Source organism: Lagenorhynchus albirostris, chromosome 4 (genome assembly GCF_949774975.1).
Source record: "Lagenorhynchus albirostris chromosome 4, mLagAlb1.1, whole genome shotgun sequence".
NCBI lineage: Eukaryota > Metazoa > Chordata > Mammalia > Artiodactyla > Delphinidae > Lagenorhynchus > Lagenorhynchus albirostris.
This window is the reverse complement of record NC_083098.1, coordinates 146,589,321-146,614,362: the sequence shown is the minus strand read 5'-3', so window position 1 is coordinate 146,614,362 and position 25,042 is coordinate 146,589,321. Positions and strand designations below refer to the sequence as shown.

Below are 25,042 nucleotides of genomic sequence, written 5' to 3'. Positions count from 1 at the left end.
CTGCGCCAGGCGGCCTCCGGGGGGCCTCTGAGGTCGGGGCTGGGCGACAGCCTCCCAGTGTTGCTTCAGGAGCCCCTGACCGCCTGCCAGCCTGAACTGGACGCTGCTTCAAGACCCAGGTTGTGTTTTCAGGCCGTGGAGCCCCCTCCTGTGCCAGGGGTTTGTTAATGGCTCTAAAACAGGCCTGCGGTTCTTGTGCTGGCCAGCGTCGGGGCAGCAGCAGCCCCTCCGCCTCTTGTCTGTCGAAGGAACTTCTTTCCCAGGAAAGCAGGGGAAGCAGCCCTGGCTGTCGAGGGCGGGGCACTGTGGGCTTCTGGAGACTGGGGCTGAAGGAGCGCCTTTGACCCGAGGCTGGTGCAGGGCCCCGAGCGGCCCCACTGGCAGAGGAGGGTCAGGGAGTACCGCTCGAAGGAGGGCCTGCACGTGGCAGTGACGTCGAGAGTAAGGAGGCCCCCACACCGTTAGGGCAGGGGCTGCCACAAAGGCAAGTAGCTGCTGAGACTGGCCAGGCTGGCCCAGTGGGGAGCTGCGGCCGGACTGAGCGGGTCTCAACGCGGGAGCGTGGTGCGCAGACTGTGCCGCTAGGCGAGAAATTGTATCCGTTACTGCCTGCGACGCTGAAAGTGATGGGAACAGCATCTCCTCTGGGGTTTCCTCCCCACCCCCGCCAGTTCTTTTGGAGGTTCTTCCCGGTTTCAGCTCCCTGAAGGTGTCAGGCTCCACGAGCCCGCCTCAGCAGGCAGGTGTGGGCTGTGCCCAGAGGGGACTCGTCAGGACCACAGGGCTCTGACTGTAGGATGGGTTGCTTTGGGAGGGCGTGAGGCCCCTGTGAAGGAGGAGACATGCCCACAGTGGACCCAGGGTCGGGCCACTTGTCGTGTGGTGTTGCTTCCAACTTAGTTGCTGTGACTCTTAAGGTAGCTGTGATTGAACTGAGTGGATTCACTGCCGCTGTTGTACCCACCCCCGGTCCTGAGATAGGTCTGGATTGGCCACAGGTCTAATTAGGGGGCTTGGAGGGGGCGGCCTGCTTCTGCCCCAGACCTGGTGTGGGGAGAAGGTGTGTTCTCCACCCAGGGGTGCTTCAGCACCCGGGGTCCCAGGTGGTCCGAGGCCCTGGAGACTGTCGCCACTGGGCTTCATCGGAAGCCTCTGGACTGGCTCAGGTGCTTTCAGGGCTGCCCCCACCCGGACTCCTATCCTCTGTCCTTGCAGGCGGCCTGGATCCGGACCACGCTGCAGGTGCATCCCGGGTCGCCCTCGGCACCCGCTCTCACCCTTCGTGCTCTCTGCCGAGCACCTGGTTTGCAGGGGGACCCACAAAGCTGCCTTGTCTCTTGTTGAAATGAAGGCAGCACACACCGGGGTTGGATTCGCTGTAGAGTCTGTCCTGAGGCAGGTCAGGCCTGCAGACTGGAGGCCCTGGAGTGCCTGCAGGGGCCACTGCGGGAGACACGGTGGGAGTTTGTCTGTCAGGCGCTGCCTCCAGCAAAGCTTTCCTTTAACAGATGGAGCAGGAATTTTAAATGATCTTTACTTGAATTGGCAAGTTACATTTTTCTGAAACCTGTCATTGAATTTTTAACCTAATTTTATGTTTATTTAGCAAAACAAGCAAGTTGTCTCTTAAAAAATATTGCCTTCTGAAACATAATGAAGAATATTTAAATTCGGAAGGACCTTTACATTTTCCCACGCAAAATGTTTTTTTCAGAGATTCTCACGATCGTGAGCCTTACTGGAGCCCAGTGATGGAGGAGCCGTTCTCCTTATTCTCACTGGGTTTTTGTTTGTTTTCTTTTTCTAAAAAATATTTATTTATTTATTTGGCTGCCCCGGGTCTTAGTTGCGGCACGCAGGATCTAGTTCCCTGACCAGGGATCGAACTCCGGCCCCCTGCATTGGGAGTGCGGAGTCTTAACCACTGGACCACCAGGGAAGTCCCTCGTTTGTTTTCTAATCAGAAGGAATCTTTTCCATTTGTGCTCCTGCAATGTGTGTCACTAAAAAAATACAATCTTCGCTTGAGTTGAAAATTAATTTCCTGCCAGTTGGACAGCAGAAATAACCTTTGTCTATTTGCCACGTCATGTTGAATATTTTAGGAAGTCATTTGCTCTGTCACACTAGTGAAAATATATTGGGAATTTTACCTGCTAGGGTGGGAAAAAGAAATTCCGAGCTTTTCAGTACACATTTTCTTGAATGTCGCTTTGACCCACATGAACGCATCAGCAGCATTCCCCACCTGGAAAGGTTCTGGCGGCACCTGTGCGGCTGTGTAACTGCTGCCTCGCGATCAGTCTTGTTCTTGTCCAGTTCATCCCCCACCTGCCGCCGCGCACAGACGGGAGAGCCCACGCAGGGCAGGAGCACGGCGGCTGCTCTGACCTCGTCCTCTGTGCCCGGGGCTAGGTCGGAGGCTACAAGGGATGTTCTGTTGACTGCCACCCCCTGCTTTGATGGAGGTGTGTTTTAAGCTTTTGACCTGTCACAGCCCCTTTCAGTGTTTCTATTCTTATCGTGCGATTCAGTTTTATCTCACTTTTGTGTGCGTGTCTTACTTTTTTTAGAGCACTTACTGTTGTCCTAAGTTGCCTTTTCCTTTCACGTCGGCAGCTGGAGGAGAAAGCACGCCTGGAAGCGGAGGCCCGGGCCCGGGAGCACCTGCACCTGCGAGCGGAGGAGCGGCGGCGGGAGGAGGAGCAGCAGCGGCTGCAGGAGGAGCTCCAGAGGCTGCAGGAGCTTCAGAAGCTGAGGGCCGTGAAGAAGAAGAAGAAGGAGAGGCCAAGGAAGGCCTGTCCCGAGCTGGACATGCTCGCTCGGAGTCTGCAGGCGGCCGCGGAGGCTGTGCCCGGCTCTGAGAGCATGCACAACGGCTCGCTGGAGCCGAGTGAAGACCCGGAAACCTCCTCTTGCTCCCCCTCCAGACACGTGGACCATAGAGACACGGGGCCGGGGCCGGGGGCCGACGCGGACACCCCCGACCCCGTGGCCGCCAGAGACTCCAAGCTCCTTCTGCCGAAGGGGGTCAACGGGAAGCAGCAGCAGCCGCTGTCCTTCCTCCTGGACATGATGCATCAGCACAAGGAGGGAAACAGCAAACAGAAGCTGAAGCACAGCAGTAAAGCGGGCGGCGAGCCGGCGAGGAAGCCCTTGGAGCCCCCCAGAGCCTCAGAGGCCCAGCCCCGGCCCCGGCCCCAGGCTGAGTCAAAGGCCAGAGTGCTTGACCTCACGCCCCTGGCGGAGCACAGAAGGGAGGAGAGGAAAGTCAACAGCAACAACAACAACAGAAAGCAGCTGAACCACGTCCGGGAGGAGAAGCCGAGCCCGGGCCCCGCAGAGCCCGCCGCGCCCAGCGAGCACCCGCAGAGTGGCAAGCCGGTGCCAGACTCTCCGCAGCCCAAGGGCAAGAGCAAGAAAAGCAAGAAGAAGAAGGGAGACAGAGGCAGCGGCTCAATCGGTAAATAAACACAGAGCAGAAGGGGGCGCCTGTGTAGGGGCATCGTGGGGCGAGGAGGGCGCTGGGTCGGGTGCCTCTCAGGGTCCACCCCTCCTGGAGGGGGGTGCTGCCGTCCATGTCGTGGCTTCGTGCCTTGTGTGACCTCTGCACCAGCCGCGAGGGACGCGTAGGCATTGTGGTTGTATTCGGTTACCTTGAAATAATTTCAGACTTCCCGCAAACTACAGGGAAGAGCACGAAGGATTCCCACATACTCCCGTCAGCTCAGCGTGTCACCACACTTGCTGTGTCCTATCTCTCCCTCTTGGTTACTTTTCTGAACCAAATGAGAGTGCCCTTTTACCCTGAAATACTGCTGTGTGTATTTCCTCAAAACAAGAGATTAGATACAGCAAGATACAGATGGGGGGGGGCACGATGTCCTTGTTGATTTTAACAACTAAACAAAACAAAATGGTTACAGTCGGAAACAAAGGAAGCCGGCTGCACTTCCTAGGAGTCCCCGTGGCTGTACTAAATGTGCCGCACTAGGTCCTGTGGGGGGAAGAGACCTACCAACCCTCAGGCTAGAGAAGGAACCCTGAACAGACACGGAGGGCAGGTGCGCCGGCCGGTCTCCCACCGCGGTGGGAGCAGGCAATTCTGAAGCCACCCGTGTGTCCCCCCAGGACCGCAAGGCAGGAGACACACTGTGGACCGCGGGGAGGGGGCTGCAGGGAGCGCAGTGTGGTTGTTAAAATCAAGAAATTAACACTGACGCAAGACTGTTACCTAGCTGTAGGCTTATGCGTGTTTCTCCGTTCATCCCTTTAACGTCCTAGGAAACAAAGTTTTCTCCTGACACAGGATCCAACCCAGGGTCACCGTCATATCTCTTTAATTTCCTTTAATGGGTCAGTTCCTCACTTTCTCACAACCTGACATCTCTAGAGTATGACCCACCCATTTTTTAGAGTAAATGGCCATCTAGAGTAATTTCAGTTTGGTGCTGTTCCTTCACAGCCAGGTTCAGGTTACGCAGCGTTGGCGGCAGCGCCTTGGGGGTGACGGGTCTGTGTTGGTGGGTGCCCTGCCGTCAGGAGGCACACTGCCCGGTGTTGGTAACTCTCCTCCTGGACCGTGGTGCGTGCGGTCGGCCTGTCTCTCCTCTGCCAGGCTGACACCTGACCTGTGCTCACCCGGAGTGTCTCATGGGGAGACGAGTCCCTTACGCCGTATCAGACATTCATCCACTACTTTTAGCATCCGTGCACGACAGTGTTGCCCAGGGGGATTATTACTGTGCTCTTTGCCTACATAATGGTGACTTTTCTGATGCCATTCCTTCTCCCTTTCTTACTCAACGTTCTGTAGGAAGAGCTCTTCTTCCCCACGTATTTTTTTCATTTACTTCATCATTTATACAAGGGCGGGTTAGTAGATGCTTTCTTTATGCTATAGGTTATAATCCTTTACTAACACTGTTTCGATGCCCCCAGATTCAGTCGGTGGGAGCCCCCTCTGCGTGGCCTCTGCACCCCGTTGTGCTTTGAGCGCTTCTGTGCACAGTTAGATGTCCCGGCTCTGAGACCCAGAGCTGGCGTGTGGTTGGCAGGGCCTAGGAGGGGGAGCGAGTGTGTGTACGCAGGCACGTGTGCACTCCTCGTGCCCCCCCCACACACACATCTGTGTCTTTCGGTATCTAATCTCTGCAGTAAAAACCACCCGTTCACCCTGACAACTGCAGTCCGGCTCCGGTGCCACTGCGCTCCCTGCAGCCCCCTCCCCGCGGTCCACAGTGTGTCTCCTGCCTTGCGGTCCTGGGGGGACACACGGGTGGCTTCAGAATTGCCTGCTCCCACCGCGGTGGGAGACCGGCCGGCGCACCTGCCCTCCGTGTCTGTTCAGGGTTCCTTCTCTAGCCTGAGGGTTGGTAGGTCTCTTCCCCCCACAGGACCTAGTGCGGCACATTTAGTACAGCCACGGGGACTCCTAGGAAGTGCAGCCGGCTTCCTTTGTTTCTGATTGAATCTATTTTGTTTTGTTTCCCCTCCTTAATCCTGATTTCTTTTTCCCTATCCCATTCCTACTTAGTTTCTTATTTGCTTTTCTGTTCTTTACACAAAAGGTTGGCATATTAGAGACGCCTTTCCCCGTGGCTTTTTCCCCACATCCTGTATTCCAAAGGCCCTCCGTGTGCGTCCGCAGCTCTTCCTTGTGCTTTCAGGTGCTGAGTGGGCTCCGCTGGACACTGCCCCGCTCTCGGGGTTTGTAATGACACACAGCGGGGCGGAGCGCAGGTGCTCTGCGTGGGTGTTTCTGCGGGAGCGCTGGGTCACAGAGGTCAGTGCAGACAGGGCTTGTTGATGTGGCCTGCTCCTCTGAAGCCTGCATTGCTCCCACCCTGTCGAGCCCCTGTTTGGCCACAGCCTCACCGGGAGAGTGTGTTGTCAGGCTTTGTAACTTGAGCCCATCTGTTAGGCGCACTTATTCCTGAAGTGGTCATATGCATTTTTCTCTAATTATAGTGAGGTCATATTTTTAAGGGCTGTTTCTATATCTCTTTTGTGAATTTTCTGTTCGTAACTTTTTCTCATTTTTTAATTGGGTTTTTGCTCTTTTCCTTCCATTTTTTAAGAGTTCCTTATGAATCGGGGCTATTGCCCCAGGTCCTTAAGTTGTCTTTGACTCTTTCCAGTGCTTTTTAGCCAAGCACAAGTTTTCTCTTTTACTTTATACATAGTTCACTCTGGATTTTAAATAGTTGTTAGGTGTGATTGTTTATACTAACACGAAGGTTAAGGAGGAATGTGCCCAAGTTTTTTTCTAGTATTAGCGTGGTTCCACTTTTTTCACTTAGCTCCCTGATACCTTTATTTGGAGTTTATTCTTTTGTATCGTGTGATGCATGAATCCAGCTTTATCTTTTACAAATAGTTAACCAGTTGTCCCAACACCAGTTATTAAAAAGCTCATCTTGCCTCAGCGACTCAGGATGCCACCATGTGCTACACCGTGTGTCCTCAGGTCTGTTCTGGAATTTCTTTTCTTTCCCTCTGTGTTCATTCACTCGCCATTATTGCATTGAGTTGCTGCTTCAGGGGTTCTGTACATGTTAATGACTTGAGGGCTCTTCTCTCCTCACAGCCTTTTTCAGTTTTCCTGGCTGTTCTTTCATGTTTGTATTCCCATAAGAACTTTGGTGTCAGTGTGCGTAGCTCCCTTAAAAAAAAGAAAAAAACAACCTTGTTGGTATCTTTATTGGTATTGCATTAAATTTATAAGATAATTTAGGGAGAATTGGTGTCTGTGATGTTGTTCGTCCTTCCCAAGAACAAGGGGAGCTTTTCCATTTGTTCAAGTCTACTTTATGTCTTTTAGGAATGTTTTAAATTTTCTCTTATAGGTTTTTCACATTTCTTATTGAGCTTATTCCTAAGTATTTAATCTTCCTTGCTTTTAATTTTAACGGGGTGTTTTCTACAATCATACCTTCCAACTCCGTCTGATGCAGTAGCCAGTCACATGTCACCCCTGAGCACCGAAGTGTGGAAGGTCCAAATTGTGCAGGTTATGAGTGTAAAAACATAACCAGATTTTGAAAACCTAGTATGAAAAAAAAAGGAATGTAAAATAACTCAGTATATATATGTATATATATTTGGGGGGGCGTGGCTGCACTGGGTCTTCGTTGCTGCACGCGGGCTTTCTCTAGTTCAGGCAAGCGGGGGCTACTCTTCATTGCAGTGCGCGGGCTTCTCATTGCGGTGGCTTCTCTTGTTGCGGAGCACGGGCTCTAGGTGTGCGGGCTTCAATAGTTACAGCGCACGGGCTCAGTAGTTGTGGCACACAGGCTTAGTTGCTCCACGGCATGTGGGATCTTCCTGGACCAGGGATTGAACCCGTGTCCCCTGCATTGGATTCCTTTTTTTTTTTTTTTAATATCTTTATTGGAGTATAATTGCTTTGCAATGCTGTGTTAGTTTCTGCTGTACAACAAAGTGAATCAGCTATACGTATCCATATATCTCCTCCCTCTTGCATCTCCCTCCCTCCCACCCTCCCTATCCCACCCCTCTAGGTGGTCACAAAGCACCGAGCTGATCTCCCTGTGCTATGCAGCAGCTTCCCACTAGCTGTCTATTTTACATTTGGTAGTTTATATATGTCAGCGCTACTCTCTCATTTTATCCCAGCTTCCCCCCGCCCCCCCCGCCCCCCGTGTCCTCAAGTCCGTTCTCTACGTCTGTGTCTTTATTGTTGCCCTGCCCGCTAGGTTCTTCAGAACCATTTTTTTTTTTTTTAGATTCCATATATATGTGTTAGCACATGGAATTTGTTTTTCTCTTTCTGATTTACTTCACTCTGTATGACAGACACCTCATTATAAATAATTCAGTTTCGTTCCTTTTTATGGCTAATATTCCATTGTATATATGTGCCACATCTTCTTTATCCATTCGTCTGTCGATGGACATTTAGGTTGCTTCCATGTCCTGGTTATTGTAAATAGTGCTGCAGTGAACATTGTGGTACATGTATCTTTTTGAATTATGGTTTTCTCTGGGTATATGCCCAGTAGTGGGACTGGACTGCTGGGTTGTATAGTAGCTCTATTTTTAGTTGTTTTAAGGAGTCTCCATACTGTTCTCTGTAGTGGCTGTATCAGTTTATATTCTCACCAGCAGTGCAAGAGGGTTCCCTTTTCTCCACACCCTCTCCAGCATTTACTGTTTGTAGATGTTTTGATGATGGCCATTCTGACCGGTGTGAGGTGGTACCTCATTGTGGTTTTGATTTGCATTTCTCTAATGATTAGTGACGTTGACCATCTCTTCATGTGTTTGTTGGCAATCTGTATGTCTACTTTGGAGAAATGTCTGTGTAGGTCTTCCGTGGCAGGTGGATTCTTAACCATTGTGCCACCAGGGAAGTCCCAGTATAATTTTTTACATCGATTACATATTGAAATGATAATCTTTTGGACATATTTAATTAAAGTGTATATTACTAAAATTAATTTCAGTTGTTTAATTTTTTCAGCTGGCTACTACGAAATCTTAAGTTATGTATGTGGCTCATGTTGTGTTTCTACTGGATGGTGCTCCTCTAACTGGTCATTTGTGTGTATGACAGCTGTTGCTTTCTGTATGTTAACTTTATATCTCCTACCTTAGCAGATTATTTCATTGTTTGAGTCTTATTGTTGATTCTCTGGGGTTTTCCAGCTACCCTATCATCTATTTGCAAATAGAGAAAGCTTTACTTCTTTTCCAATTCTTATGCTTCTTGTTTTCTCTTGTTTAATTGCATCATTCTTGAACTTAATGGAAACGTCTGGTGTTTCTACATTAAGATTCTGGCTTTAGGGTAAGGTTTATATATTTCATCATGTTAAGAAAATATCCAGCAATTCCTATTTTTCTTGAGTGTTTTATCAGGAATGAGTGTTGAATTTTGTCAAAGGTTTTCTAGTATCTACGGAGATTAAACATAATTTTTCTTCTTAGACCTGTTATACTTCGTAAAGAATTAGGAGGCTTTTTTTGCTTGTTTTTCATTTTCAGTATTCTAGAGCAATTCACCTTCCATTGGGACTACTTAGGCTTTAATGATTTGACAGGAATCTCCTGTGCAGCCCCCCAGGCCGGTGCTTTTTGTGGGGAAGTTGCCTGATGGTATTCTCTCTGTCCTCTATGGTAATTGGTCTATTTAAGTATTTCTTTCTTCACTGAGGTTAATTTTGCTAAACTGTATTTCCGTAGTAAATTATCTTTTCAGCCAGTTTTCCAGCTTGTTCACATAGATGTCTGCGAAGTACATACTTTTTTTTTTTTAATTTATTTATTTATGGCTGTGTTGGGTCTTCGTTTCTGTGCGAGGGCTTTCTCCAGTTGCAGCAAGCGGGGGCCCCTCTTCATTGCGGTGCGTGGGCCTCTCACTGTCTCGGCCTCTCCCGTTGCGGAGCACAGGCTCCAGACGCGCAGGTTCAGTAGTTGTGGCTCACGGGCTTAGTTGCTCCGCGGCATGTGGGATCTTCCCAGACCAGGGCTCGAACCCGTGTCCCCTGCATTGGCAGGCAGATTCTTAACCATTGCGCCACCAGGGAAGCCCGAGTACGTACTTTTTAAAAAATTTCTTTCAGCGGTTATTTTCCTCTTGTCATTTCTTATTTTGTATGTTTGTGCTTTCTTTCTCCCTGTTCTGTTTGACTCAGTTAAAGTTAATAGTTTATCTATATAATGTTTTCAAAAGCCAGGCTCTTGATTTATCAGTTGGGTGTATACTGTTGTTTGTCTCTCTGCCTCATTAATCTCTACTTTTATCTTTTTATCCTGTGCTTCCTTTTGTTTTACTTCATTGTTCTTTCTAACTTTTTGATTTGGGAATTGAGTTCATTTCTTTTCATTCCTTCGTTTTTACTGATCAAAGTATTTAGCACCTTGAATTTTCTCTGATCATTCCTTTAAGTATATCCCACAGTGTATGATAATGTTTCCGTTTGGTTTCTTTTTTAGAAATTCAGCAGTTTCCATGTGGTTTTCTTTTCCTCTTTCACCCAGTAGTTTAATAGGTGGCTTTTAGGTTTCCAGGTGGGAGAGCCTCGTTTATGTTAATACTTTCTACGTTTTGTACACTGTGATCCGAGAGTATTGTTTGTAATATTTCTGCTTCATGAAACTTACTGGTATTTTCTTTGTGACTAGTTTTTGTGACTGCTCTGTGTTCACTTGAGATACAAGTGTATTTTCTCTGCTATCATGGTATTAAACTAAATATATATTTATATCCATGATATATCTTTGATTTAGGTTTAGGTTTAGGTCTTCTGTATCCTTACTTGTTTTTTGTCCTCTTGACATATATTGTTATTTATTATTGAGTTTCTGTGTTTTCTTGCATTTCCTGTAGTTTTGCTTTAAAAAGGTGGTCTCTTTGTTACTTGGTACATATTCCTAACTAATTTCTTATATTGAATTTGGTTTTTATTGTTTAAAAATGTCCTTTCTGTTGTGTTTCACACTTTTGGCTCGAATTCTCCTTTGTCTGAGATGGTGATTGCTACCCCTTCTCTCTGTTTCTGTTTGCCTGGTGGGGCACCTTTGTCCTCATTCCTTCATTGCTGGTCTATCTGAGTCACTTGGTTTTAGGTCATTCCCTTGCATACAGCCGAGACACCTCAGTCCTGCTGTGTGAGCCACATTGACAGTCTTATCTACAGGTGAGGTGAGCCTGTTTCCATGTATTGATAGGACAGCCCTGACATTATTTTGTAATTATTAGATCAGTTTTTTAATACATACATATATTATGTGTGTGTGTGTGTGTATTTTTTGGCCTGCTGGGTCTTAGTTGTGGCCTGTGGGCTCCTTAGTTGTGGCATGAGCACTCTTAGTTGCGGCATGCATGCAGGATCTAGTTCCCTGACCGGGGATCAAACCCGGGCCCCCTGTATTGGGAGCGTGTAATCTTAGCCACTGTGCCACCAGGGAAGTCCTCTGTTTTATATTTTATATTCGCTGATTCTCTCTCTGTGTGAGATGTTTGCCTTTCTTTCTGTATATCCTTCGTGTTTAGGAACGTTTGCGACTCTGTACCGGTGCTGCCCCTGCACTTATACCTTTAGTGCCCCATCCCTGCTCCAGATGGGGGCCTGTGGCACCACCTACTGCCTGGGGGACAGCCGTGCACGGACCCTGTTTTCTCTCCTCTGCCCGCTTGTGCTGTCCTTTCTCTTCCCATTTTTCAGCTGCGTTTGTTTCTGCTTTGTCAGAGCGCATAGTATTTGTAGGTTTGCGCGTGAATACATTAGGTGCCCGTGTTGGTCCTCGTGTAGCGGTGTTCCCAGGCGCGTGTCCTCAAGTAGGGGTCAGGGGCGCAGAGTCCTCCAAGCTCTGGCGAAGCAAACTGTTTCCTGTGGTCTGAACAGTGAACAGACAGCCCGGCGGGTACGAAATTCTTCAGGTCGCTCTTTCTTTCCACCCTGGTTAATAACAGTTTTGTTGTGAAAAATGTCTGTCTGATACTGAATCTGGTTATAGTTCTGTCCCATTTTTTTCTTGTGCCAAGATTTTTAATACCGGTTATCAGTTCTAATTAGAAGAGTATTAGAAATCGCTTTATAATGAGAGCACTCCCAGCAGACGTGTCTGCTCTGTGTTTGCTTCTGTGGTTGAACCAACTCCGCTTCTAGAACTTGTTTATGGAATAACTTGAGTTTGGCCTTTCTAAGACTTTACCTTCTTTACACCTGTAAACACTCCTGGCCCCCCTCACCTCTCCTCTCCTCGTGCATCACTGTTTCCTTGATCAGGGTCAGCCGGTGGGCCTCCAGGAGATGCCTGCGGTAGGTGTGCAGCGGAGGCCTGATGAACGAACGGTCTCAGTGGCTGGGAAGGAGCGTGTTGTGAGGGTGACTTGTGCGGGCTGGCGGCCTGGACCAGGGAGCCTGGGCGGGGGCTGGGGGGGCATCCCAGAAGCAGCAGCAGTGGGATGGAGACAGGCATCTGCAACTGTTGACGAGGAACGTGCCCAGCATGGTGACGGAGCGACAGGTGGGACGTGAGTGTGAGGAAGGGGGTGGGGGGAGGATCATTTCTAGATCACTGTCAGAAAGGGAGCGGCCGCAGCAGATCACAGCGGCTTTGCCCGCCTTGGGGGTCGGCTGCCTGAAGGGTGGATGTACAGAGGAGGTGGCTTTATGGACGAGCCGCTCATGAAGGAGGTCTGGGGCGGGGTTGGTTTGGTGGTGTTGGTATCCAGGTGTGGCTGAAACCACAGGGGTACAGCGGCAAGGGGCGGAGTCGAGGAAGACCCAGGCCCCGAGCTGTCTGTGCGGGAGGGGCTGTGGTCGTGCAGGGGGCCGTGCGGGGGGCTCCTCGGTGCCCGCGGCGTTGCCTTGAGCTGGTGGATGTGAAGGCACTCCGCATGGCGCTGGGAGTCTTCAGCAGTGTTAGCCGCTGGTATGCAGGTAAACCACACCTTCATTACCGCTGTGCAAATGCCCAGTGATGGGAGGAACGGGGGTCCTTTACTGAGGATTCCGAAAAATTGTCCCTTGCTAAGGTGGGGACAGGGAATGGAGACTGGCTTTAACAGAGCACTGTCGGTGGTCTGCACTCATCCGTGAGTGGAGCCGGGTGCTGTGCGTACACCGCCAGTGCCCCCCAGCACCTAGGTGTGCACGGATGGAGCCTCTGAGCGCCGGGCAGGTACCAAACAGGGTGGGCAGAGCAGAGGAGGGAATTAAAACCCTCAGAGGTGCCAAGGCTCCCTCATCAGTCGTCTCCCTGCTGTAGCCTATTTTCAAAGAGGGTTGCTCAACTGCAAAATGAAATATAGCCTTGCGTTTGGTAGGGACAACCGGAAAAGCTTTTTGGTGAAGTCTCTGGATGTTGCTTGGATAAACTGAATGCCTAGAAGAGCCGTCTTCCTCCAGAGGCTGACATCTGGGTCCTGGGTACAGACACGTCCGCGGCGTCTGTTGACAGCCGTGCCCCTGCTCCCCCCACCCCCCTGCCCTCCCTCCAGCGGGGCCTTGGGGCAGACAGCCTCTGTCTTCTCAAGGGCTCTCCCGGTGGCGGCAGCAGGTATGTCTCTTCTCTTGGACCTGAAGCAGTGGTTCCTTCACTCAGCACAGGAGTTCGCTAATTCCACGTGACCTGGATGTTCCCAAGTGCATGAGAGAGGTCTGCCCACCTGTGGCCATTTGCAAATGCTCATTTTTTAAATTTTTTAAAAAATTTTATTAGACAAGTTCTCACTTTCTTTTTTTCTTTTTTTTTTTGTTTTTGGCCGCACCCCGCGGCATGAGGGATCTTAGTTCCCCGAGCAGGGATGGAACCACGTCCCCTGCGTTGGAAGCGTGGAGTTTTACCCACTGGAGCGCCTGGGAAGTCCCATGCAAGATCTCATTTTAGAAAAGATCTTTAGTTTGTGAACTTGTTGAAATTAAGTAAAACCAAATGCTTTGCTGTGTCCCGCTAAGATGGCCTGCTGTTCAGCTGACTTACCTCTTTTCTTTCATCTTACAGATGATGTCTTTCTGCCTAAAGATATCGACCTAGACAGTGTGGACATGGACGAGACAGAGAGGGAAGTGGAATATTTCAAAAGGTAATTGTTAGGAGTGTGGTCCGAAAAAGGGATGGTTTCGTGGTTACCACGCGTGACCCTCCCACATAGCACGGCTGCTTGTCTGGGACAGAAGTTGTGTCAGCTAGCCAAGCAGCCTGGCTGCCTTGTAGCATTCTAGCACGTGAAGGCCTGCCGTGCACATCCCACCCACAGCCCGGGCACACACGTACTAGCCTCCTCGCCCACACTCTCACACCTCATTCACTTGTCCCTGCCCGTGTGTGTAAAGACTGGTTTCTAGCAGCGTATCTCAGAGTGGTCCTGGACCAGCAGCACTGCCTAGGAACTTGGGACCCGACATCCGTGTTCTCACAAGCCTCCCAGCTGAGCTTTATATGCGCTGGCATTGGGACACAGTGATGTGGCATGCTTTAGAGGAGAAAAGTAACACTTCGGTTAATTTAGTCAGCTTTCCTGATATGCAGACTTTATTAGTACATGTTTAATAATATTTGTCATAATATGTTCAATAATATCTACTATGTGAGTCATGACAAGAAAATTTTTCTTTAAAGTGCCTTGTTCTCTCTTTGGAAGTACGTTAATCTCTTGGTTTCAGAAAGCACGCACACATACACACACACTCACAAAAGCAGTTTGCAGTACAAAAAGTCATTAATTCATAAATGAAGTATTGTAAAATTCTGAATGTTTCTTAAAATTAAATACATTTATAATGTGTGTGTATGTGTGTGTGTGTGTGTGTGTGTGTGTGTGTTTAAATCTTAGCAGATGGTACAGCATTTGCTAAAGTTAAGCATTCATAGTAAAAACCCTTAACTAGGATGAGAAAGGCCTCTCCTAAACGTGGTGAAGGGCGTCCATAAAATCAGTAGGTGTTATATACGTCACGGTGAAACGTTACAAGCCATTCCTTGAGATTAAAGAAGTGATGACAGCGATGCCCCTTATCACAACTTCTATTTCTAAAGAAATAAAAAGAAACAAAGGGATAAGGATTCAGATGAAGAAGTGGCATTGTCACTCTCAGATGATGTGAATATGTTTGTACAAAGTCCAAAAGAATCTGTAGCTAAATTACTTGAATTATTTTTTTAAATTGATTGATTGATTTGGCTGCATTGGGTCTTAGTTGCGGCCTGCGGGATCTTTGTTGTGGCGAGTGGGCTCTTCATTGTGGAGCGCGGGCTTCTCTCTAGTTGTGGTATGTGCGGGCTCAGTAGTTGCGGCATGGGGGCTTAGTTGCCCTGCGGCATGTAGGATCTTAGTTCCCCAGCCAGGGACTGAACCCGCATCTCCTGCATTGGAAGGTGGATTCTTAACCACCGGACGACCAAGGAAGTCCCCAATTTTTTTTTTTAATATTTATTTATTGACTTATTTATTTTTTTATTTGGCTGTGTCGGGGCTTAGTTGTGGCACTCAGGATCTTCATTGTGGCATGCAGGATCTATCGTTGCAGTGCGCAGGCTCTCTAGTTTTGGCGCACAGGCTCAGTAGCTGTCGCACGCGGTCTCTCTAGGTGCGGTGCATAGGCTCTAGAGCGCGTGGGGCTTAGTTGCCCCGCGGCATGTGGGATCTAGCTCCCCAACCAGGGATCAAACCCGCATCCCCTGCATTGGAAGGAGGATTCTTAACCCCTGGACCACCAGGGAGGTCCCTAAATTACTTGAATTATTAACACAGTTTGCTCTGAAGCTGGATTCTGGGGAGCAGGGGATGGAACAGGGGCATTTCTTGGATGTAGGCAAAGCTTTGGAGGAATATTTTCCCAAGGTAGACCTGCAGGATTCACACACCTTAAAATCATGCATGACCTTATAAACAAAGATTATCAAACACCCAAGACCAACAATAAAAATCTAGAAATGAAAAATAGAATTATTAAAGTCAAGACCTCAGTAGATAGATACCTGATAAACAGATTAGACACTGCTGAAGAGGGAATTAATGAACTGGAAGATATAACTGGAAAGTGTACCCAGAATGCACCAAGATTATAAGGAAAATAGAAAATGTGAAAGAGGGCTTAAGAGACATGGAGGAGTGGCTAAGTCTGACATACACCTAACGGAAGCCCCTCTGAGAGAGAATGGAGACCACAGAAAAGCAGGATTTAAAGAGATAAGATGCCTGAGGATTTTGCAGAACTAATGGGAAATTTGAATCTACAAATTCAAAAGCACAACATATACCAGTAGGATAAACAAACAAAAATCCGTTTCTAGACATAGCATATGAAACCAGAGACCATGGAGTGATCTTTACAGTGTTGAAAGAAGATTGTCAGTCTATAATTATGTATCCCACAAAACTGTTCTTTCCCATAATAAAGAAAAAGTGTAGGAGCTTGCTACAAAGAGACCTGTTTTAAAAGGAAACATCTACAAGTATACTTTAAGAAAAAGGAAATCGGGAATTCCCTGGTGGTCCAGTGGTTAGGATTCCATGCTTCCACTGCAGGAGACATGGGTCCAATCCCTGGTCAGGGGATTAAGATCTTGCAAGCTGCGCAGCGTGACCCAAAAAAAATAAAAAGAAGAAAGAAAAGAAAAAGGAAATTGATCTCAGAAGATCACTGTAACATACACAGGAAGGAATGAAAAACAGCCTGATAAATCTAGGTAAATATCTAACTGACATTATGTTTGAAAGAACCCCAGTACTGAACAGCAGTAGTATGTCAGTTAGGTGTGAAATCATCAGAACTGAGCATCCTGAAGTCCTTCTGTTGTTCAGGTAGTTAACATTCAGACTTTAAGCTAAACGGGCAGGACACAGTTTCAAGAGCAAGCATTGAAAGAATAGAAATAGGGTGTATAAATTGCTAATCAGTAGAAGGGAAAAAAATCAAAACAAAAAGAGAAAAAAAATAAATGTAGAGAAAGTACAACAAACAAATTTTAAAAAGATGATAGACACAAGTCCAGTTGTGTCAGTAACCATGATAGGCAGTAAGCAGACAAAATTAAAAGTAGTTTGTCAGGTTGTGTTAAATTTTTTAAATAAATAAATATATACACACACACACACACACACACACACACACACATATGTATATATACTGTTTACAAGAACATACCTAAACTATAATGAAAAGAAAGGTGGAAATAAAGAGAAAGGAAAAAGGAAACTGTTACAGTTGTTCTTCTCAGACAAAGTATATTTTAACACAAGGGATAGATGAAGTTTGCTACATAATGATAAAATGTTCAATTTGTCAGGAAGAAATAGGAATTTTAAACACAAGTACTTAATGAAATAGCCTCAAGATACAAAAAGCAATTTGGGCTTCACAGAGAATCAAACAAATCCACCATCCTGGTGTGAGGTCTCAGACCATCTCTCCGCGTCCTGATTGGCGTGAGCAGCCCAGGCCCCCCTGTGAACTTGACCGGCAAGCTTAGTCTAATGGATGTAGGTGAAACCCTGCATCCAAGACACAGAGAGCTGAGTTCTTACACACACGGGGCCATCCACAGAAACGGGATATGTGCTGGGCCACAGAAAGCAAGGCTCAAACATGTCAAAGAAGGATGTATAATTTGTGTTCTCTGACCACAACATGTTGAAGTTGCATATTTACAATAGATAGATTTTATGTCCCTAAATATTTGGAAATCTGGAAGTATGTAAGTTTAAATAACTCATGGGTCAAGTAAGAAACCACAGTGGACATTTAAAAATACATAGAACTAAAAGATAAGGAAAATATTGCATGTGAAAACCTGTGGAATGCAGAAAAGGTTTTGCTCATGGGTGTGGAGAAAAGGGACCCCTCCTACACTGTTGGTGGGAATGTAAATTGGTACAGCAACTATGGAGAGCAGTATGGAGGTTCCTCAAAAAACTAAAAATAGAGCAACCATATGACCCAGCAATCCCACTACTGGGCATATAGCCAGAAAAAACTATAATTCAAAAAGATACATGCACCCGTATGTTCGTAATGGCACTGTTTACAATAGCCAAAACATGGAAACAACCTAAATGTCCGTCGACAGATGAATGGATAAAGAAGATGTGGTACATATACACGATGGAATATTACTCAGCCATAAAACAGAACGAAATAATGCCATTTGCAGCAACATGGATGCAACTGGAGATTATCATACTAAGTCAAGTAAGTCAGAGAAAGACAAATATCATATGATATCACTTATATGTGGAATCTAAAATATGACACAAATGAACTTATCTATGAAACAGAAACAGACATAGAGAACAGTCTTGTAGTTGCCAAGGGGGAGGGGGTTGGGGGAGGGATGGAGTGGGAGTTTGGGGTTAGCAGATGTAAGCTATTATATAGAGAATGGATAAACAACTAAGGTCCTACTGTAGAGCACAGGGAACTAACTAGATTCAATACCCTATGATAAACCACAGTGGAAAGGGATATACATATATATATATATATATATATATATACACACACACATATATACACACACAGATACACACAGACACACACACATAACATATGTATATAAAACTGAGTTACTTTGCTGTATAGCAGAAATTAACACCACATTATAAATCAGCTGCACTTCAAGAAAATTTTAAAAAAAAGAAAAGGTTTGCCCTTGGGAGCACTTCCACTGAAGCCTTAAATGCTGGAGTTAAGTATTAAAAACCTGAAAATTAATGAGTTTAGGATTTAATTTGAGAAATTAGGAAAACAGCAATAGAATAAACTCAAAGAAAGTGAAACAAAGGAGATAATACATAAGAGCAATAATGAAATAGGAAACAAAGAGAAGATCATCAAAGCCAAAATTTGATTCTTTGAAAACATTAAATAAATAAACCTTTGAGAGACTAGTCAAGAAAAGTAGAAAAAAGACACCCAAAATACCATAATTAGGTGGAAGGAGAAACAGAATGTTGATAATTATCAAAGTTGGATGGTGGCTCTGTTCATTTTACCATTCTCTGCTTTTGGGTGTGTTTGAAATTCTCTGTAATATAAAAGGTTTCTTTGATTCTGTGAGTACGTAAGTGAAAAGGAGGACGTAACTCCAGAGACTGGAAGCAACTTCACAACAATTAACTTTAAAACTTAAATAAGACACAAAATTAACCCAATAGAAAAATAGCGTGAATGGTCCAGTAACTATTAGATTAAAGCAGCAGTTCTGAGTCTTCCCAGTGAGAAAACTACATTCTGACAGTTTCACAGAGAATTGTCCAAGACTTTCAAAGAAAGATTATTCGGTCTTGTAGATTCTACCGGAGAACTGAAATGAGACAGCACAGGAGCGTGCTCCCCTCTTTGTTTTATGAGAGAAGTAAAATGTTGATACCAAAATCTGCCAAAAACAGTACCAGAAGAAAATGGGAAATTACACATTTGTTTCTCTCATGAATATTAGGTGCAAAAATCATCACGAAAATATTCACATGCTAAATCCAACAGTGTACAGTATTTTCAAAGAGCAGCATGTTACCAAACCGGCTTGCCCCAGGACTGAATGCAAGGAGTTTCTGACGTTAGGAAATCCGCAGTGTTACCTGGTACATTAACATAGTAAAGAAGAGTCATGTGATCATCTCAGTGAGTTCAGAAAAAAACCTTTGCTAAAATCTTAGCACCCATTTATAGCTACTTTTTTAAATAGTAAGCAATAGAAGAAAATATCTTTAACCTTAAAAAAGGAATTTACCAAAAGAGGGAGAGAAAGAAGAGAAAAGAAAGCTACATGAAACGTTTTCCAAAACGGGAAAGATGTGGAAGCATGTGCAAAAACAAAGCCGCCCTGCCGCCCTCTTATGTCCTCTTCTGGTCAACCCTAAATCGTGGTTCCTGGCGAGCACGGTAAGACAGACAAGACATTAAAGGCATGAGGCATGGAAAAGAGGAAGTAGAATTTCATTTTACAGATGATCTCATTGTCTACATAGGAAACGACGGAAGAAAACAGGACAGTTTAGCAAGAGCCTGGCTGTAGGATAAGTGTACGGAAGTTATTTTCCTCTACGCCACCAATAATTCAGAAATGTAGTTTACGTGAAGACAGCGTTTATCACAGCAGCAAGATCTGTGCAGCGTCCATGAATAAAGCTAGTAGGAGTTGCACAAGACTCGTGCACAGAAGGCGATGAGACTTCACAGGAGAGCATTGAGGGACCCGGGTCACACAGGTTCTTCGTGTTCATGCGTAGAAGATTAGTGCCTTCGAGCTCAGTGAACTTTAACAAAGTGAGCACATCCAGGTAACCACCACCTGGCCAAGGTGTGCGTTACCAGCACCCAGAAGCCTGCTTCACACGTCCCCAGTCATCACCAGCGCCCCCAAAGTAAAGGTGATCTTTCACCATACATTAGTTTTGCGTATTTTTGAACTTCATATAAATGGAACTACATAGCAAAAAAAAAAAAAAAAGTACCTTTAAGCTCTCCCGCTTCCGCAAGTTTATCTGTGGATTTAAAACCCAAGAAGGGTTTTGTGGAACTTAACACAGTGTTTCTAAAACTGGTTGGGTTGGACACATTGTGGTACAGTCAAAGGAGAAGTGTTACAGCAACAGAAAGGAACAAACCAGAGCAGTCCGCAGCACAGATGCATCTTACAGACTGGACGTTAGACAAGAGCCGGTGCTCAAGAATGGACGCGATATCCAGTTTACATAAACTAAAAATTGGGCAGAACTAAAGTACATTGTTTAATATGCCTGCTGTTCAGTCCAGCAGCTCTACTGCTGGGGGCTGCCCAAAAGCCCAAGAGAAGGCAGAGTGGATGCCTGCACGACGACTTGTTCCTGAATGTTCCTGGAAGTCTTATTTGTAGCCCAAAACTGGGATCAACCCAGAGGTCTACACAGATGAGCAGATAAACAAAACGGTGCTCTGTCCCTCCAGTGGATGCCACTCAGCAGTAAAAGGCTGCCGCCGCAGCACACGGCCAGTCCTCAGAGGCGCCTGCTTAGTGCAAGAAGCCAGACAGAATGCGCGCGGAGGCTCCACTGACGCAAAATCCCAGAACACACACGCTCATCTGTGGTCACAGGCCAAGAGGTCCCTGTTTGCCTGCCTGGGGCTAGAGCGGCAAGGAGACTTGGGGGTTTCGCGGAAACGTTCTGTGTCCTGGTTGAGGTGATGGTTTCCCAGACGTATATGTTTGTCAGCACTGTGGGCTCTACACTAACTGCAATTTGCTGTACATAAATTATACCTAAATAAAGTATGTTTTTAGAAGTGAACTATGTTCAGGGATGCGTACGTAGGCATTAAAACTTGAAAGAAAGACACGGAAGTGATCAACGTAAAAAGCCAGAATGGTGATTACTTCGGAGGAGAGGAAACACCAGGCAGGGGGTCCCCAGCTTGACTCTGGTGATCCACACTATTTGCTTTATAATGATTCTTCATGTCATACATTTGTTTTATTCACCCTGCTATAATGTGTTACATTGACCCACAAAAGAAAAAAATTGTCAAGGATCGCTAGTATCCTTCTAGAAGAATAGGGAGAATAAGGAAGGCTCCTTTTCCTACCCATTGTAAGGACTTGGAAAGTCCTGGTTATTAAAATGTGGTGACATTGGTGCCCAGAAACAGGCCTGTACGAACACTGAGCTTTGGTGTGTGACAGAAGATGGGTCGGCTGATCACTGTGGGAAGAAGGTGTGCATAAATGGAGCTGTGCAGGTGTGTTGTCCCTGCATCACACCACACTCAGGGTCGACTTCAGATGGGTTAAGATTTTAAGTGTCATATGCAAACCTTTTAATTTTGAGCATAGGGAAAGATTTCTTAGAAACACCAACCATAAAACAAAAGATTGATAAATTGAGCTACATTAAAATCAACAGTTTGCTTTAAAGAAAGTGAGAAAACAATATTTGCAGCACATCACAGAGGATTAGTGTCACGATGTGTAAACATTACAGACCATTAAGGAAAGACAGACCTGTGGACAAGTGGGCAAATGAAACGGTGTTGCAGAAAACCTGTGACCAGTTAACTGTGGCGGCCTCAGCCCGACTGGCACTGGGGAGCAGCTGGGCCCGACTCCCTCCGCGGGCGAGGAGCAGCAGGGCAGGTCAGACCACCTTGGAGAAGAGCTCGTGTGAAGTTGCAGCGGCCAAGTTGTGCGTCCCACATACTCCAGCAAACAGTCCCACCGTGCCTGTGGCCTTGCGGCAGAATCGCATGAACGTACTGTTGAATGAAAGGAGCGACATGAAAACATACAGTACGGTTCTGTTCCTGTGTGTTTAGAAATCAACATGAGAGACTTACCTGGAGGTCCAGTGATAAAGAATCCGCCTTCCAATGCGGGGGACGCGGGTTCGATCCCTGGTCGGGGACCTGAGATCCCACATGCCGCGGGGCAGCTAAGCCCACGTGCCACAACTACTGAGCTCGCACGCCTCAACTAGAGAGCCCGTGTGGTGCAGCTACAGAGCCCACGTGCCCTGGAACCCGTGCGCCACAACAAAAGATCCCACGTGCCTCAACGAAGATCCTGCGTGCCGCAACAAAGACCTGACACAGCCTTAAGTAACTAATTAATTAAATGTTAAAAAAAGAAAGAAAGGAATCAGCACGAGCCCCCGTCGAGTCGTGAAACTACAAAGAACCATGAGGGTTGCTGGTTGCAAAGGCTGGGGTGGCGGCTCCCGGCTTGGGAGGGCACGGCATGGCGCCCCACGGTTGGCAGTGTTGGTTTTCCTGACCCGGGGGGCGGGTACCCAGGCTTTTTTTGCCTTATAGTTACCTGTACTCGCGTGCTCTGTACACGTGTATGTAAGCGTGCGTGACCCAGTCCACGGTTGGCAGTACGGAGGCCTGACGGGAGGTGGTGTCCAGAGTGGAGCCAGGGTGTGGGGAGGACGCAGACCAGGCGGCCTGGGCCCCGTGGAGACCCTGCTTTGGTTCGGGCTGCAGCTCCTCTCTGAGCGGCTTGGAGCAGGGACGTGGTTGGTGCTTCCGAGCGTTCTGGCTGCAGCGTGAAGGGTGGGGACACACACGTGCTGATGCAGAGACAGTGGAGGAGGAGGTGGAAGCTTCCAGAAGGTTTAAAAGGTGACACCACTAGGACTTGGGGTTGACCAGCCGTGTCCAGGGAAAGAGAGTTTGGATCCTGGGAGACGGTGCAGCCCTTCGCCGAGGGGCAGGTGGCCGGGGGCTTCATCTACCTGGACACAGTCCTCCAGGCACACAGCACCCATGACTGGCTCAGCGATTTAACCACAGCTGAAGCAAAAACACTTCATTTCACCTGCTGCACGAGTGACAACACCACCATTTTCTAGTTTAAACCAAATTTCTGCTACCCACGTTAGTGCTGGAAGGGTGAGAATTTCAGAAATTAGGCAAAAGTAGAGGCTTTTGAAAGAAAATGTTCTTTGCTTCATCTAGTACGGAACTCGGCCATCATTGCCTGGGAAGCAGGGGGCAGCACAACGGCGAGGCTGCGCTGGCCTTGGAGGCCTGTGGGCATTCGACCTGCCCCTGAAGGCGGGGGTGGGGGCGGGGGGAGGGGCCGGCCAGTGTCATAACTGTGTCTCATACAAATGCTTGTTTCACATCACACTCACTGTGACCTCGTGGATAAATGAGGGCAGACTGGTGGCCGTGGGCAGAGCTTGGCTGGGACGGGCGGCTTCCTGAAGAACGAGAGAAAAGGACATAAAGCCCCAGAGATGTCCAGAGTGCTGGCCAGTGTCCTGAAGGTGGGACCCTGTTCCTCCGGCAGCAAGGCGTGGGGAGACGGTGGACGCCAGCGGGGTCCCGCACGCTGAGCCCCGTTGGGTGCTGGGCTTCTCCGGCTGCATACCGGGTGTGGGCCTCTTCCTCCCGTGACCGCTGGGCTTCTTTTCTTCGCAGGTTCTGTTTGGATTCCGCTAGGCAGACCCGACAGAGACTGTCCATCAACTGGTCCAATTTCAGCTTGAAAAAAGCCACCTTTGCTGCCCACTGAACGAGGACCGCCTGGAGAGGGACACGTGGGCGGTGGGCCGGGCCCGGAGCTGCCGTGCCTGCCCCGGGCTGTGCGGGTGGGCCGCCGCACCCGAGCCCCCTCCCGACCGAGAACTTGCTGCTCGACCCGCATTGTTAGCTCGTGTGCGTGTAGTCTGTGAGTGAGCCGCCTTGACCGTAGCTCTGCCGTCGGATCGGAACAGTAGCTCTGCCACCTTCTCCACCGCCGCGGCCTCGGAGGCCTGGGCCGCGGCCGGACGGGTTCGCATCCCCACGTGGCCCGTTGCCTCTGTGTCTCGCCCTGTCCCGCCACCTGTCCTGCCGGGGTGTCGCTGCGCTCAGCTCTCTGTGCCCTGCGTCCCACCCGAGGCGGCCGGGCAGGGCAGGGCTCTCCGTTCTCCTCCACAATCTACTGTTTAAGAGTGTACACGTCGCGCTGTCCGTGTCTGATCCCCCTGACTTGTAGCCAGCTTGTGTAAGATCCCTTGCAGAATGAGAAAGTTCAAACACAAAGCACCCACCCAGTACTCACACCATCAAGTCTGTTAGAGTGTTCGGCTGTATTAACACGGAGGCCTGCCTGGCTACTTTTTTAACATATTGTTAAGTAATATTAAAATCATGTCTTTCTTTTTGAAAGATGGAATACATTAGTACAGCAGGAGGCCTCGTCTGGTTGCTTTGTGATGGGCTGCGGCGGGGAGGGGGCGGGCAAGCTGATGGCTGTGCCCCCGAGGGGACCCCAGGCCCTGGCCCTGGAGCACCTCTAGGGTCGCCGGCAGCGGCAGCTCTCGATTCCTGGTGCCCTCACCCTCCTCCATCTAGCAGGTCACCCGGGCCTTCGCGTGCCCAGGACACAGCCCAGCCAGGGACTCAGCGCTGTCGGTGGGCCACAGTGGTAAGTGCCAAGAGGACAGCAGGGGTGTGGAGCAGGGGCTGGGGGGCCCAGCAGAGGGGAGTGGGGAGTGGGCTGGGCTTCCATATGGCCTTGGAGGCGGGTGCCCCCACCCAGTCTCGGGGGCGCAGGGAGGGTGACCTCTGAGACAGCAATGAAGAACTACAAGTATTTAATCGGGTATAAGCTGGCAACAATGTGCTAATAGTATTTAGAGTGAACAAAAGGAATCCCAGCATGGTCCCTTTCTTCTGAGCTCTGTCATCAGTGTGCAGAAAGCTGGCGTGGAGCTGCTGCCTGGTTGCAGCCTGGCTTCCACTCACCCCCTAGAACACTCCATAGCTCCCGCTGCTCCCGGCCTCTTGGTGAAGCTGCTTCTGTGCACATACAAGGATATGGCTCGTCCCTGAGTGAAGGGGGAGCGGCGAGGGCCCCGCTTCTGTGTGGAGACCGTGCCCGGCCTGGCTCTTAGCCTGAGAGAGGGTGAGTGGGACTGGCCTGCGGAATTACTCTGACGGCTGGACCCACAGGGCTTCCTGACAGACGGGATGCAGGTAGGAGGATGAGAGGGGGCAAGGAGGACCCCAAGGCTGTGGTCTGAGCTCTGGGAAGGAGGGGCTGCGGTCCCTGGAGGGGTCCCGTCTGCAGTGCCCATCAGGCACCTGGTGAAATGTTCATG

General features: G+C 48.3%; 1 protein-coding gene across 8 annotated transcripts in view; it reads left to right on the top strand.

The window, feature by feature from the left end:
- FAM193A (family with sequence similarity 193 member A) overlaps nucleotides 1-24,132 on the top strand; it is a 174,128-nt gene extending 149,996 nt beyond the window's left edge. For 7 of the 8 annotated variants that reach the window (XM_060148847.1, XM_060148851.1, XM_060148850.1 and 4 more), the window contains 3 exons: nucleotides 2,620-3,463; nucleotides 13,477-13,558; nucleotides 23,376-24,132. In XM_060148847.1, coding sequence (XP_060004830.1) covers nucleotides 2,620-3,463; nucleotides 13,477-13,558; nucleotides 23,376-23,469 — 1,020 coding nt within the window. In that variant the 3' untranslated portion in view covers nucleotides 23,470-24,132. Of the gene's footprint in view, nucleotides 1-2,619; nucleotides 3,464-12,799; nucleotides 13,033-13,476; nucleotides 13,559-23,375 lie in introns of all 8 variants that reach the window. The other variant, XR_009540457.1, reaches the window with a different exon arrangement.
- Nucleotides 24,133-25,042: the final 910 nt, after the last annotated feature.